Genomic DNA, 16,371 nt, shown 5'->3' with positions numbered 1-16,371 from the left:
AACAATTTGGAGGAAGGGGTTACATTCTCAAAGAGAAGCTCCTGCCTTTATTGGCAGACACCTGTCCTTCAAACCAGGACAAACCTCCACAAAAGATGTAACTGGTGGGAGGCAACAGGCGTGAGACTGTGGGAATGGACATGGAGACATGAAGATGGACAGTAGGGCTTCTTCAGAACCCAGCAGTGCACAGATTTTCTTACACCTTCCATATTTCAAGCTGACCTCTAATCTCACTAATTCCTACAATTTCCCCTATATGTAGCCTTTTTTTCATTAATTTTGTTTAAAATGTTGATCTTATTGCATTAGTCAGCAAATACTTTCATTGCTTTCTTTCTCTACTTTAGGTGCAGACAGCTGTCTATGAAAAGTTACTCTTCAGCTGCTTACAAACACAGAGCCAGGGTGATTCAGACAACTATCTGTTCTGCTTCCACTTAGGATTCTGGCAAATAAAGGACACAAAACAATTTTTTTAAAAAATGGTGCCTAAATTTAAGAACAAAATCCATGTCTAAGCACTTAAGCACTTAAATATGTGGTCTGATTTAAAAAAAAAAAAAACAAACTGAATCAGGAAAGTGCCAGCAAGGCCAACTGGGAGTTGATGACTTGGAGAATTCCATCCCTAATTTTGTTGTCTAAATAGGAATGCAGGAATAGGGCCCAGGATCTCATTTTGAACAAAATATTTGTATGTATGCTGCCTAGAGCTGGAAGGAATAAATTGGATCACTAATTTCCTCTGAACTGGGAAATCACTGGAATTTTTTTTTAAAAGCACTCTTCATGTTATACAGGCATTCAGAAGATTGAATATGATGACTGGGCATTGAAAACACACAAGAAAGTCTGTTCTCATCCTCCACACAGATGCTAGAGCAGGGTACCAGGCCCTCCTGCCTTGGCATGGAAGGCCCAGGTGTTATCAACCCATAACCTGTGTAAGACACTGCTCCTTGCACTGCCCCAGCCACCCACCAGCCTGCCAGGCTCATGCCCCCAAAACTCACTGTTATGTAGTTAGCTGAAACACCAAACTTCCTTTTTCTTCAGCAAACTTCACATTAAAAAAAAAAAAAAAAAAGAAAAAAAGGTCTAAAGAAAATCAGATGTAAGTCTCTTGCTAGGCTTCTCCATCCAATTCCAATGATGGTATCATGTATTGATTTGCTCTCAGAGATGCTCTCAAATGACAAGATCTACACCTCTACTGAGAAGACGGTTTGTATGTGGAAAAGGCCTGATGTTCTTTGAAATGCTTCTAATAGAAGTAGCTGTTTCTTTCATATGGATATCAGGCTCAGATTTACCTGAATATGGGAGCTTCCCAAGAGGAACAAATTATCTGTATTAGCAAAGTCTCATTTCTAAGTCTGGGTGGTGCCTACACTTAACTAAATCAAATTTTACTTAAAAGCTTATTAGGGCTTTTGGCTCCATACACACATCACATTTCTGGGAAGTTTTGATCAAAAATCTTGGCATGACTACAATTACAATATTGTTACAAGGCACTAAATAGTATTGATATATTTAAAACAAATTCTGTGTTCATTTTATATATAAATTATCACAATTTCATAAATACCAGGGTATTTATAGGTTTCTCAGAGTTTTCATCCTCTCTTGGAATCTTTCAAACAGCTTACAATAAAGCCTGCTAAAAAAAGGAATAACAGCACTGATTTCAGAATTGAACAGACAGCAGCTATGGACTTTTAACAGATCTATTAATAATTTTTTATGGTTTTCATTCTTGATTCTAACTTAAAACAGAATAAACTGCAAGAGCTGTCCAGGAAAGAAATACAGTTCTACTGGGTAGTTTTCTTATACTGCTGCCCACCTCGTGATCTCTCCACATTTACATGGTTTTCAATGTCTAAACTGAAACAAACATTCTCAGATGGGCAGTGACAGCTGTGAGTGTCATATCTGTACTTAATGGAATAAAAAACACAAACCAACTTGTCAGACACACCATGGTGTCAAGCTCAATTACCTAAGCAAAAAGAAGCAATGGTTAATTTTACTTGCTGCTCACTTTTTTGAAACAGCTCCACTGTTGATTTTTGCAGTCTCTTCCTGGGAGGATTACATCTGCCTGGTTTAAAGTTTCACTTCCAAACATCATGTCCAAAACCTAAGAGCTTGCTGCAGAAAAAATGTGTAAATTTGGGAAAAGATTCTTCCATCTCTGGGGAAAATTAGCCTGGATCCCAAGATGAATGTTATCTAAGCAAGCCCCATCTATGCGACAAGCAGTGCAAGCAGGTTGTAGCCTGCCATGATGGAAGCCACCAGAAACTTCCCATGTGAACAGCCACTGTAAATGTGCCTTTCTGCCCTGAGGCAGATGCTTACATAACACCCAAATGTCATGAGGAACCAGAACATCAAGTTCATATTGAAAGCAGTTAAAAGGATGATGAAACATTTTTGCACAACATTTTTTTTTTTTTTTTTTTTTTAAATTTTAAACACAACCCAACACCTATCATTATTTTGGTAATGCAAAAGCAGCAGATTTTGTCACTTTCTACAGGGCAGAGAGCTAGTGGACCTCTGCTGACTCACTCAAGCTGAAAAGGTGGCTTGTCCTCCCTGCAGCCATCCCTTTGTCATGGATAGAGCCTCCCATCTGGAACTGTTTTCCTGAAGTGATTCACTCCATGCTGTTTCACACACATGCACAAAATAGCCCAGTGACTGTGAGACCCAAGCTGCAGTCCAGTCACCCTAACAGATCTTTCCACATCCAGGTCATTCAGCATGGATCACACCCAACTTCAGACACCCTTTGTCAAGAACCCACAAAGGATTTGAGCAGACTCAGTCCAAGGCAAAGGCTTACACCCTGACCTTTAGGCGTGCACTGGTCACTCAGTGCTCTGAAGCCAATCGTGTAAAACCTCCACAGAGCCCAGATCACTCCAGCAAACTGATCTGTCTGTACCCTCACCTCTACACCAGTCCCAAAGCAAAAACACATCTGCAAGATTCTCCAGCTGTGGAGATGCCAAGGGGAGAAAAGTGAAGCAGAGGACAGGACAGTCCTTAGCAGGAGCAAGACCCTGTGGGGAGGCTGTTGCCAGAGCTCAGCCCCGTGGCACTGGGCAGAGCTCAGGCGCTGTGCTGGGCTCTGAGCACACAGCCCTGAGCACCAACCCTGCAGGCTCAGGGCAGTGCCAGCAGCCTCGTTTGTCCTTCTCACCATGCTGCTCAGCTCTGGGATCCTGAGTGCAGATCAACAGCATGGTCTCTGTACCGTGCCAGTGGAAACCCTACTGTGGCATTGGGCTGAGAGGACCTTGTGCTTCTCCAGCCTTTTCCCTTCCTGACAAGAACTGAAGGGATTGCACTGCTTTGTACAGGGGCCTTCCTCATCACAGGGCAAAATAAATTCACCTACAAAGTGCACTGATAAAGGTTTTTCATTTCACATCCAGCACCTAAAAAACAACTTTGTCAGGTGATGTTGATTTTGTTTTTTTCTTTGTGGTTTTTTTCCCAGATTTTGTGTGCGTGGGTTTGTTGGGGTTTCTTTGGTTGGTTGGTTGGGTTTTTGTTGTTGTTTTGGTGGGGGTTTGGGGGTGTTTTTGTGTATGTTTTGTTGGGGGAAAGGGTTGGGTTTTGTTGTTTGGGGTTTTTTTTCCAGTTTATTTCTAAAAGGCAGATTAATGACCCATTTATTCCTGGTAGCTAGTCTCTTGGTAGACTCAAGTAGTCTGCTGTACTACTGTAGACAGTAGTAGTACAGTACTTGCTGTAGTTAAGCAATAATCCTAACATTATATTCATACACTAAACAAGTATTAAGCAGCATTTTGAGAAATACTAACCTGCATTAATTTTGTAGACAAAACCACAGTCAAAAACTGTACTAATGCTCCTCTACTCTGACACCAACTTGAAGGAGGGTGGGTGTCCTTCCCTGTGTATGGGGGTATGTGCACATCACACAGCACTGTTTCACTGGAATCTCTATGGTTTAGATTATAATGGAGTTTTGAGTTCAGAGCTGAATATCTTAAATTACAAGAATTATTATTGCAAACCTGACTGCAGCTACAGTTGGTGTTCTTGGAAGATGAGAGTGCAAGTAACAAGAAGCTAACAAATTCATGCCAGTAAGTCAAGTTTAATTTGCTTTCCTTTTCCCCTCCCTTCTCAAGCTGGCTGAAATACAAGTTCCACTGTAAATGCAGTGACTAGCAAACATGGATGCCATTACAAATACAGCACTGCCAAGAGGAAGTCCTCCGTTGACTAAAACAGAGTTTCCAATAGCAACTGCAAGATATTCTGGGCACTGAAGTGAAGAGATTTAGGGATATATTCTAAACAAGATGTGCTTTTTGCAGCTACATAATATGAATTGTGTAACATTTGGATAACATAACTTAGATCACGAAGGCAGAACTGGAGATTTTGGTGGCTCTTCAGTGACTTTTACCTCTTCAGGTAACACTGAGCTCTCCCTGTCAAGCCTATTACCAAAGTATGGTTAAGAAAATAAAGACACAGTCATTGCTACACAGCCTGGCATTGCAAAGGTCCAAGCTTTTGCTGTCAACTGAAACAATATGAAAATATGGCCTTTTATTCTGGAAAGAGGAGACTTCATGCTTGATCATATTTTTGTGTAGCATTTGTCACTGTCAGAGCACAATACAGAACATAATGAAGTTCATTTGTTAATTAAGTAACCCATTCTCTGAAAACCTATTCTTTAATGCAACACAGCATCCGTAACATTACGAAATCATTTACTAGAACTGGAAAATTACTTTTACAAAGATCATATTATATGATAGCTTCTCTCCTCAGCAAGCCCTTTCTTGCTGAGAGTGCAGGGCATTTAATGCAGTTACTTCTCCTGCAGAGCATTTTAAAATTGTACTTTTAAATTTGAATATGGAAAACACTCTGAATTTCCATTGCTGCAATTCAATGGAGACTGCCCATGCATTTTCATAGGAGTAATTTATTTAACCTTTGAACTAAACAGAAACTTGTCAGAAATATTTGCAAGGTTAACTTGTAAGCTCTACTATGTGGAATTTTTGCCAAAATACAAGCAGAAATCAGAGTGCTAAAGAGTAATTTCAAAGAGATGTTAAGCAGTAATGAAAATGAGAAGGTGCTAAACAGACAAATAACATGAAAATTGTCATCAAATAACTGAAAACAAGAAACAGGACAAATATTCTTACAGAGAAAATGATATACTAAACACCCAAGTCTGACATTGCTATATTAAAAGCTGCCTCTGAACAAAAACACATTTCAGCAGGAGATGCCTGCTACACAAAAATACTGCATTGCTGGTTTTTAATACCTTAGAGGTAAAATGTTATGCACTAATTAATTTTAACCTTCAGTACAACTTCCTACCATTTTTTATTTTAAAATGCAACCAAGTTTTATGAGATGTAGGCACAACAGAAAAAATACTAATGAGGGCTTAAAACTCTAGATGGCACACTCATACAATCAAAGACTACAACAGAAATACACAGGACAAACTATGATATGTTTCAACTATGATATGTTTTCCATCCAAAGCATATATAATCTAGCCACACACACTGTTCTGAGGCTAGTTTGTAAATTATTGTTATAAAAGGTTGTGCACTATCTCCCCAAGTTAGAATTGTTAGAATATTTAGTATAACACTGTTCAGTATGTACAGTTTTGTATTTCAATAGCAATGAATTAATCTATTTTATGATTCCACATACAATTAATTCTCATGGCATGGCATCCATTCTGTCACACTCCAACCTAATTCACGGATAATTGTCAGATCCTACATGTTTCTTGAAGGCCTAGACTCATGCTAAAACCAGCTCAGTTATAGGAATTTTCAAGCTTTGAAGGAAGTTTTTATTGCTGGTTTGTTATTAAGAAGGAACTCAGCTTTGCTTTATTACATCAAGTCTATGATCATAACAAAGACATTTTAATACACAGCCTTTAACCTATCCATCTATATAGATTGGGCAGTATAAAATCTGAAAGTCTAATCATCTTGGAGGGTTATAACAGCCATGAAACAACACTGCAATACTGGCATTAGAATTTGCCAAGGGTACATTGCTGCTGTTACGCAATCTCACTGAAGCTGCAGTAAATGAAATGATAGCTGTGACACTGAATTGCCACAGTACACATCTGAACAACATCCAGAATGATCAGAAGTGCAAAATGTTTGAATTAGGGTGTTTGACTCATTATCTGAGAAAATAAGCAAGTGCCTAAAGACCAACAGAACACAGTTTTACAGATGCTTCATGCTGATGGTGTAACAAACACCATCCCCAGTAAATGCAAGGCAGCTGAGCAAGCTCTCCTGCCACCCTCACAGTGCAGCAGCCCTTACTCCATGTGGAGAAACTAAAGTAGCACAGCAAAGGGGTGCCCAAACCAGGGACACAGAACACTCAGCACAGAGCCTCAGCTAAATTCATCTCGTGGAACATATGTACAAGAAGGGACACAGAGAAGGAAGAAAAAACAAAGGGAATATGCATACACTGACTGGAGAATTACGTGGACATGGAAGCATTTGGCCACAAAGCCACAGAGAAGAATGTCTTTGGCCTTCAGCCAGTATAACAGCACCTCTGAAGCTAAGTCCACGAGAAAGTTTTCTCCATTTCTACAGTACTAGATACCAGCTCATTAGGAACACCCTTAAGAAACTTTCGTCTCTAATAAAGTGTACTCATCATTATTCCTTGATGTCTTTTCCTCTGCAGCATGCTTTTACACTCTTAAATATGCAAATAAAAATATTTAGCATATGGTATTAATCTACATGTATACATTTGTGATTTCCATTTGCAAGTTCAATAAGTCACTGTATTTTTTTAATCATTTAACAAGTTTATTTCTACAAATTATGGCTTAGAAGCATACTGTACATACAAAAATCTGAGGAGACTGATGTGCAGCATGTAATTTTTTTTATGTTGTTTATGTGGATAAGTTATTAATTTCAGTGGGTATTAATCACATTTCTTATAGCAGCAATAAATAGGCATTTTACTTTTCATAAAATGTTATTTTATATAGCACGTAATCAATACAAAATTAACTTTTAACAGCACTAGAGTAACATAACCCACAGGTCATTACAGGTTGAGTGTGTTACTGGAAAATTTCATATTAGATCTCTGTGCCAAGCTAAGACTGAGTGATTTGCAGGGTCTCCAACATGTCTTCCACAGCCTTCAAAGAGTATTTAGTTTCTTTCTTACTGCGACCTGCAAACTAAACAGGAAAGAAAGAATTGTTATTTGCCATATATCTGAAATTCTATGTCTAAATCCTGTGGAAATAACAGTTCTACACACCAAATACCAATAATAATTAACCCTATTTACTACAAACTTAAAAGCAGAAAACTAAATCTCAGCATTTTTACTAGAATACAAGCTATATCACCTTCTTCTATGAAGCAGAGAAAAAATACTTTCTGTTAAAGCAAGACAGAAAAAAATTCTATTTATCAAAATTTATCATAAAATAATTCAGACATAATGTAATTATATTTTATGGTTTGAAGTAACCATGAGAGATGACGTTGTACTTGATTGTAGCCCACTATTAAAACAGCAGTTTCAGAGAACATTTTAAATAAAGTCTGTCTTGATAAGAAAGAAATATACAGCTTAATAATACATAATACTATTAATGGCTTTAGAAAGGAAGGGGTAGAAGGATAGGAAATGTTGACCACCCCATGGTGGTGGTCACCTCAAAATATTTTTCTAATGATACTGACAATTTCCATCACTCATCAGTCATATCTAACAGAGGGGATTCATTGACCAGATTGGTCTTTAATGAAACTCCAAACAATTTTTAATATACCTGCACTAAAAAGTTTTGCATTTCAGGTTGGGAGGGGTGGCAAAGAAATTACAGAAAGAATAACTAAAACTTGCTTCTAGTAAAACAGCCTATTCTCTACTTAAATGTTAACATCTAAACACTCAATAAATTTTCAATTTGAAGTTTTTTATTTCAAATACCACTGGTGTCTCGCATCGTTAGTCCTTGATTTATAATGTGTCCTTTCTCTCTTGTAATTAACTTAATTTAGCAAACTCCTCATGACCTGTTAAGAAAGATTAAGTCATCAAACTCAGGTAATATCACACCAGCAACAAGCTGCAGGACCTGTTAACCTGTTTTTGACCCCCAGGCTACAATCTAGCATTACTATTCCCAATCAGCAATGAGTTTTTTAAAAAATAATTTTGGCACAGTAAATGATAAGCTATTTCAAATCAGAAGAAATTTTGCTACGATGACAACAACTTTATTAGTTGTTTACAACACTTTAGAGAGGCACTGAAAACACTGTATTTTCATGTTTTATATTTCCAGGTGATTAACTGGTGTTCCAGGTTTTGATTCTAGTAGTATATATAAACACATTCTTCAGGTTGTGCAGTTTCCATAGTGACACGCAATAGTCAATGTCAGAAGAAAATCCAAGATTTCTTAACACACTCCAAGGTGAAAGCAGCAACTTTTGCTTATATCTGATTGAATAAAGTATCTTCTCCTTGTTCATATTAAACAGACTCTTGGAAATTCCAAATTCTTTCACAAAAACAAGCAAGTTTAAAAAGCACAAGTCAAAACTTTCAAGTGAAAAACTGTTTCAAACTCAAAGCATTCAGAAACTTTAATAAATAGCACAGAAGCCTGAATATACTGTGGTCAAAAAGTGTACTTGGCAAAGCACACAGAGAAAACCTTCAAAATAAGAAAGATTTCACTTATTCTCATCAGGGACATTGGAAGAAAAACTGACATATGACATTAGTTTACAAAAATGCTACTTGCTAATTTCAAGAGCAGTTGCCTTCATGATACTGACATGTAGTTTAAGCTGAACAAATAAAACCAAACTCTGCGTCATAACAACCAGAAGCACACTTGGAAATGTAATCACTTCAAATTTGCCCTGACGAACAATTATTTTGTCTATTCAGCCATTACACAGCAATTTGACTGATTGAGCTGGAATCCATTTCTTAAATCATGATTTAATTTTCTGTTTCCCAAATGGTTAGTAACAAAATCACCTCTCTCCAGCCATAAATAACATGTAGATTGCTAACACAGAAGAGTTTAGCAATGTACCCAAGAAGCATGTATCTGGAAAATTACTATGAGTAGGATCACATTAAAGATTTTTGTGAGCATTAATCAAACTTGCTTGCCTCTGCTGAAATGCTTCTACCAGAGAACATGCTAAACCAATTACCTAATTGAAGAGTACCAGGTAGCCTTATTTTGTTTTGGTGTTGAAGTAACTGTGACTCATGCCCCTAGTTAGAACAGACAGAAGTGCTTCTCAGGATCTGCACATATGGAATGATCCAGTTTCCCAGCCATAAGGCAAAAGTAAGCTTACAATAATAATAACAAACTTAAAGAGTAATTATTTGAATAAAGAGTACTTCACTAACTTCTGAAATAAAAGATTAAAATTAAATTTTATTTGGGTGTTTTTCTACCCGTCTATTAAATTTAAGAAGCCTGGAGCATAATGACTTTTTTTTTTTCCAGAGGATGTGTTAGCAGCCACAAATTCCAGCCCTGTACAGCAGCCCTAGCTATAAAACCTTTCTGTCCTCCTGAAAAAGTTTACATTTCTCCTAGATTAGACACAGATGAGAAGTACTAATCAGCACAGACGGTTACATAATTAACATCAAAATAAGTATATTAACCAGCTGGAGTGTAAAATATCTGTGCATTTCAGAAATTTTTAAATTATTCTTTATCGTAAGTTTTCCTGTAAAGACAGTGCTGCACAAGCTAACCAACATACTCAAACACTGCTTTCTTTAAATAACAATAAATGAAGAAGTTCCTCTGATTGCAGAGAGGAATGCACACGAAAAGCAAAAATTAAGAACCAAAGCACACTGCTTGAATGACAGAATAAACTGAAAGAAGGGACCAGTAAAAATATTTCAAGAAAATGTATATAAAATAAATTTTAAAATAATGAAATAATTAAAAAGCAACCATAGCCAGCTATTTGAAAAAAACAAAGTCACTTTTCCAAAATTACTGAGCAAACTGCTGGCAATTCAAGTGCAAATCCAAACTGGAAAGATCTCACTGCAAGACAATTGCTCAAAAGTAACTTTTTGCACTAATAACTTGGAATTTGTAGTCAAAAATTCATATAATTTGTATAGATATCCAAAACAGGACTCTAAATGTATCTTGGTCTCTAGAACATGACCACCCAAAAATTTCATTTAGCAGTATGAGAATGTCCAACCAATAAAACAAGTAAATGTCAAACCCAACAAGCTTTTAAGGCTCTTACTTTACTTTACAGGCAGATAATGCATGGAAAGTGGGCAGGATTTGCAAAGATCAAATAAATATCCAGCCTAAAACCTGTCTAGACATACTGTCCCACTAAGGCAGGAACACTGTACGGGCTTCCCCTGGCACAAGTGACCAAGGTTTCATCTTCAGGTCCAAATGGTGACAATTTCCAACTGCTCAGCTCACCAAGAGAGCAGCAAATCAACACCGACTCACAGGGGGAGCTGCCACCTACTGCATCACCTAACACCACTGGCTGTCGCTGCTGCATGTTCTGAGTCTCTGACACAGACACTGGAGTAGCCAAAAGCTTCTGCAGCCCTGTAACAAGGTCAGGAGGGTTGGGCTGGGGATGTCCTGCCCAGCTGTGCTCACTAGAGCTTCTTGTGGTTTTTCTGGGAAGAAGAATGGGGGTATTCACCCCATTTACTTGCCAGATCCTGGCTTGAGCATTTTCATTTTCTCAAGAGCTGAATTTCCCCTAAGATTGTAATCACAAAGTGTTCTTCCCTTTATATCCCCAACAGCTGAAAAGAGGAACTAAAGTAGGCTATATATACATACATATATATGTGTGTGTGTGTGTGTGTGCATATGTATGTTAGTTGTGTTAATAAGCCTGTTCTGGTAACCATCAACCAAAAATAAAAATTTCAAACTAGAAGAAAAAACAAACCCACAATAAAGCCACACTGTTCCCCCCAACCCTAAAATAACCCCTGCACTTAAAATGCTCCCAGCATCATACCACTCCCAACAAAAAGCATGTTTTATTAGAGAAATTATGATTTTAACAGAAAGCCATGTGGAGAGAAAAGGAAAATAATTTAAAAAAACCCAAACAGGTGTGCCTATCTGGATGTGAATCACTTAACTAGAAACTGTCATAATTAAACACCCATTATATTTAGAATCAGGAGATGCCTATGTCCAGTTCTGCTAGGCCATTCCACAGCCAACACTGCTTTTAAATTTCCACCCTCATGCAGCCTGGAAAGGGCTGTTTCCCAGAAGTGCTAACAAGTCTCTACCAGTACTTTGAACTCCAGTCACAATATTTACTTAAAACACGTGCAAATCCACTCTAATCTAAGCACTAAATTTTACTAAGATGTAAAGCATGGAATACTGGTTTGTACTAAAAATTTTCACATCTTTTAAAACCTGTTTTGTTCTGTCAATTATAAATCCGAGGTGTATTCTATTCTTTGATTTTTTTTGTGTGTTTGGTTGTTTTGGTTGGATTTGTGTTAGGAGGGGTTTTTTTGTTTCTGTGGGGTTTTTTTGTTGGGTTTTTTGTTGTTGCTGTTTTTCGGGTTTTTATTTGGTTTTTTTTGTTTGGTTTCAATCCTGCAATACTTGAGTTTTCCATCTGAGCTGTGCTTACAGAAATGTCAGGCAGACTTCAAGTCAAAAGAACCCTGATTATTTATGAAACATCAGACAAAGTAGCTAATTCATACACACCTTACCATCATGGGCAAGTAAATGGTTTTTAAATGAAAAGCAGAGAGATTTAAAGAGCAGAAGAGCAATAGGCACATAACTATAAAATGCTTCATAATGGTCCCAGAGATACAATGCTCTTCCACTGTACAGTCAGAAGCTACAGAGCCAATTAGGAGAAATGGAAAATACCTCAAAATATACCAAATATATCAAAAACACATCAGCCACAAGAAGCTGCATGCTGGGCAAGGGACTGAAATTCAGTATGTATTAAGAAAACTGCACTGGCTGTAAAAGGAAAATTAATTCCATTATAGATGGTGCTTGTGAAAAGGCCATTTGGTAGTATGAACTGTGAAACTCTAGCAACAAGAAGAAAATTAAATACTGGGTTCCAATACGGAAATACTGTAGAGAGAAGAAAGTGTTACATGTATACAAAATCTTTACATTTAATATCAATACTTTTGTTCAAAAAAAGAAGTTGTGGGGAGAACTGGAAAATAAGATGTTGATGTCCAGGATCATTTATATATAAACTTTGATTGGCAGATCATTAAGAATAGCTGTAAGGGAGTCAAATAGACATAATATATTTAGGATACACAGACAGCAGAGCCTATGAGCCAAAGCATGTTTTCATTCACAGTTATAGAAAGAAATATAGACTTATAATACAGTAGGAAATATGAAACTTTACACATAGTTTTTCAGAAAGTTGAAAAGACTCCCAATGACTCTGGCAAGCTTTTTATGGCCTAAAAAGTCTATGTTTCCACAAATCAATGAGCACTTTTCTACAAAACCAATTTCAATCACAAATACTAAGGCAATTAAATATGATCTTGAAAGATTAGAGTAAACTCAAGGACAACAAAAATCCTAGAACTTTCATTTGTTTTCTAGTAAAAAGAAGGGGATAACAAAGCCATTCTAAGAATTAAGACATACCAAGTTTTACCAAAATTGCTGTGGAAGTAAGTCTTGAAGGTCAATATTACAATAATGTACATTCAGATAATGTTAGTAGGAAAGATCTGTTTAAAGCTACTAAGTAAATTATAGTAATTAATAACTGTAAAATATCAATCTTACATTAATTAAGTTTTCCAGGAAATCAAACAGAAGCAGCATTAAAAAATCCAAGCAGATTATGTTGACTTACTTGTCATATTTAACCTCATGAACCACAGCTGATAAAAGTGCAGAAAAGAACTTTAGAGCATGTTAAGAGCATCATAAAGCAATGAAGTACTAACCTGGTAGGCTCTGTTTATTTGGTTTGCTGCCCAGCTGGCATATTTCATATTATCTTTTTTCATTTTTGCACTTGCTTTTGGATTGGAAGCAATATGACTGGCAGACTAGGAATACAATAAAATAAAAACAAAACCCAGTGTAATTATAACATTTATGAGCATGAAATATGCTGAGAACATTCGGCATCCTTACACTCCAAGCCCCATGCACAGTGATAGCGGAAAAAGTAAAAAAACATTTTAAAAGTTACTGGCAAACAGCATCCAGATTAGAATTAGCTAGACTTTCTAAACTATTGTTTGTTCTATTTAAAGCTACAATAGACTTCAGTTCAGTTCTGTACTGAGTTAAGAACCAAACCTGGACATGATCAGCTAATTCAATTTACTTTTCCTAAATGAGAGTCATGAATTAGTTTTCCACATTCGATTTGTTACCATAGACAATATAAAATACATCAATTTTATGTCCAAACTGCCATTAAAAACATGACACTTTTCCCTGCAGCATCAGAAAACACTTTTTAAAAGCTGAAAAGACTCTACATAAAATATGCCCACCTCTACCTGAAAGAATAGAAGAGATTACTTAAGAACCAAAGAGAGTTTTTTGCCTATATAAATAAATCCACTATGCAAGGAATCACTGCCACTGTGCTGGTCTTTTTCAGTAGTTAATCATCCTCTAGAGAGGAGCATGTCTTTAAATCCTTTTTCAAGAAGTTACCTTCCTGTGCCAACAACTATAACTCTTTTGAAAGTACAGGCAAGACTTAAAGTTAAGAGCACTTCAGCGAAGAGTAGTTACTAGTACAAAACTGTCCATACTCCAAATGTATATAAAATACTCCATAGTTTTAAAACAGTGTTAATGATCTGAGCTATTAGGTTAAAAACTGGGGGAAAAAACAAAATAGCAAAGGGCAAAGGATAATATACATGCATAAACATATTCAGAATGATAACATGGAAAACATACAATCATGCTTACCATGTAGAGTCCAAATAGAGCTCTCATATTTCTGTTGTTAAGCTTCAGTGCTTGTGCAAAATACTTTCTTGACAGCTCAAGGTTTTCAAGCCCCCCCTGAGTGTATTTAACCTGTAAAAATGGTAAACTCCTGAAACTCACATGTCATTCATAACACGGGCATTCACTCTGAAGCAATGATATTACAAAAATTCACTCCAAGTTTGTGTCACATGACATTTCAAATCAGGTGAGTCCTATCAAAGGCCAAATACTGGCCTGGGAGAAATCCAAGCTCTTCACAATATATACGTTTAATTTATATATATACTTTTAATATATACATTTAATTTTTTTAAATTGTAAGAGAAAAAAACCCTCCAGAATTAATTTAATTAATGCATTGCTACAAAATTAGGAAATTACTATTTTTTGCCTATAAATACTTGAAATCTTGGGATTATCTCTTTTAAAACTAGCACAAACTTTAAATTCTGACTAGTAGGAATCCATACTGACACTGTGCTCCCACAGCATGCATGAAAACAGTTCCCAAAATAACACAGTGCCTTTCATCATATATTCAAAATAGCACACAATGTTTAGAGAATTACTCCATTGTTTTTCGGTTCATTTTTCCCATATATTAGATCAACAAAAAGAGGGATGAATACTAGAAGATATGCTTCAAAGTCTTTCTATGAGAAAGCTACTTAGACTTTCAAGTTTTAATGTCAACCTAATTTTACCCATCTTAACTAAACAAACAAAACCCATTCTAAGCAGTTAACAGTATAATATAGGAAAAATAATCTGGAAAAATAATGAATTCAAATGGCTAAAACCTTGAGCTAAAACTCTAACTTTACCTCTAGTTTTTTACCTCTCTTCCACCAGTGCTCCTTCAGGCAGAATTTGGTATGTGGATTCCAAGATCTGAGTCCACAGTAACAGGCAATTTATCATAACCTCCTAGGCAGCATTGTTGTAGAAAAGTTTAACTTCTCATGCACTTAATTTGAAAAGTGCATAAAAACTTCAACAAGAAGAGTTCATTTAAAATTAGCTTTTATCTTCAATAATTCCTGCCCTAACTCTTATATTTAGCTTAGTCACACTGTGACTGAGTCACTGAGTAAGAAAACACAGTTTTCGGAACATGTTCAGGTCTATGAGATGATAGCATTCTCTGTGAACTCTTTTAAATCTCCTAGGGAAAAATTAAAGAAACCATTTTCACCACTTCTGTAACATAAAAACAGAAAATGCAATCAAACACAATTGATTTTTCTGAAATACCTACTTCAGCATATTGTTGACAATATAAGTGGTTGTGTGGATTAGTCATCATAAGCTCCTCTAAGCAAAAGGCAGCCTTTGCATAGCTGAGGAATCCAAAAAACAGTGATAAAATGAAACATGAGTACACAGCTCTTGCTTCAGTTTTTTTACAGCACAATAAAAGTCTTACTTTTCCCCCCCATAAAATCACATTATTCACAATTAATACAAATGTTTCATTTTAAAATGATGTTTAGAACCATGTTACTATTTTTACATCACAGACAGGGGAAAAATACACAAAATGTAATGGTCTGGGTGTAAATGGAACAGCTCATGAAAAGCCTTTAATATACTAATCTCTTATTAATAAAAATGCCATTTCTTATCAGAAAGAGTGATGAGTTGAAATTGTTATTACGTACTGTAAGACACTGAACTGAGAAGACAAAATTATTCTTTTTTTACTAAGCAAATTCAGCTACCTGAGGATGCATAAATGCAGCTACTGATCACAGCATTTACAGACAATTAACTATATCTGCCAACAGTCACCCACAGAACTGAGATTAAAAAAAACCCACAACACACTGAGAACTGTTCTAAAATTCAAACAGTTCAAATCAATGTATGAAATAGCATCAGACCTCTCCAAATGGGCAAACCCTTATAATTTGAAAAGGCTAGTCCTTGAGGTTTTTTAGTAAAAGCTTTCAGAAACAATTAAGAAGTCAAGCTCAAAATGCAGGTTTAATGAGAAGAATCTTAGCTTTGTAATCTTTCAAATAATAGAATTGTCTGCAAAATTTGCATTGTCTAGAGATATGTGATAGCACTATTGCACAGTTTATGTGATAGGATTCCAAAATTCTGAGATAAAAGGCTTATAATGACAGTGTGGGTAGATATTTAATATCGCAGTAAAAGCAATTTAGCAATTATGAGACCATATTAAATCATATTATCTACAAAATCTTGTATCCTAAAATAAACACATTGTGTTTTTTTGCAGAGCATGTTATGAGTCATGT

At 36.2% G+C, this 16,371-nt stretch overlaps 1 protein-coding gene across 1 annotated transcript in view; it reads right to left on the bottom strand.

Annotated features, from left to right (window-relative positions):
- Positions 1–4,973: 4,973 nt before the first annotated feature.
- EMC2 (ER membrane protein complex subunit 2) overlaps positions 4,974–16,371 on the bottom strand; it is a 38,022-nt gene continuing 26,624 nt past the window's right edge. The window contains exons 8-11 of the mRNA XM_079299767.1: positions 15,363–15,444; positions 14,081–14,191; positions 13,090–13,194; positions 4,974–7,285 (exon numbers count right to left, since the gene is read on the bottom strand). Coding sequence (XP_079155893.1) covers positions 7,199–7,285; positions 13,090–13,194; positions 14,081–14,191; positions 15,363–15,444 — 385 coding nt within the window. The 3' untranslated portion in view covers positions 4,974–7,198. The remainder of the gene's footprint in view (positions 7,286–13,089; positions 13,195–14,080; positions 14,192–15,362; positions 15,445–16,371) is intronic.

This window comes from Erithacus rubecula, assembly GCF_903797595.1.
Source record: "Erithacus rubecula genome assembly, chromosome: 3".
Lineage (NCBI taxonomy): Eukaryota > Metazoa > Chordata > Aves > Passeriformes > Muscicapidae > Erithacus > Erithacus rubecula.
The sequence above is the reverse complement of the archived record's forward strand: the minus strand, read 5'-3'. Positions and strand labels throughout refer to the sequence as shown.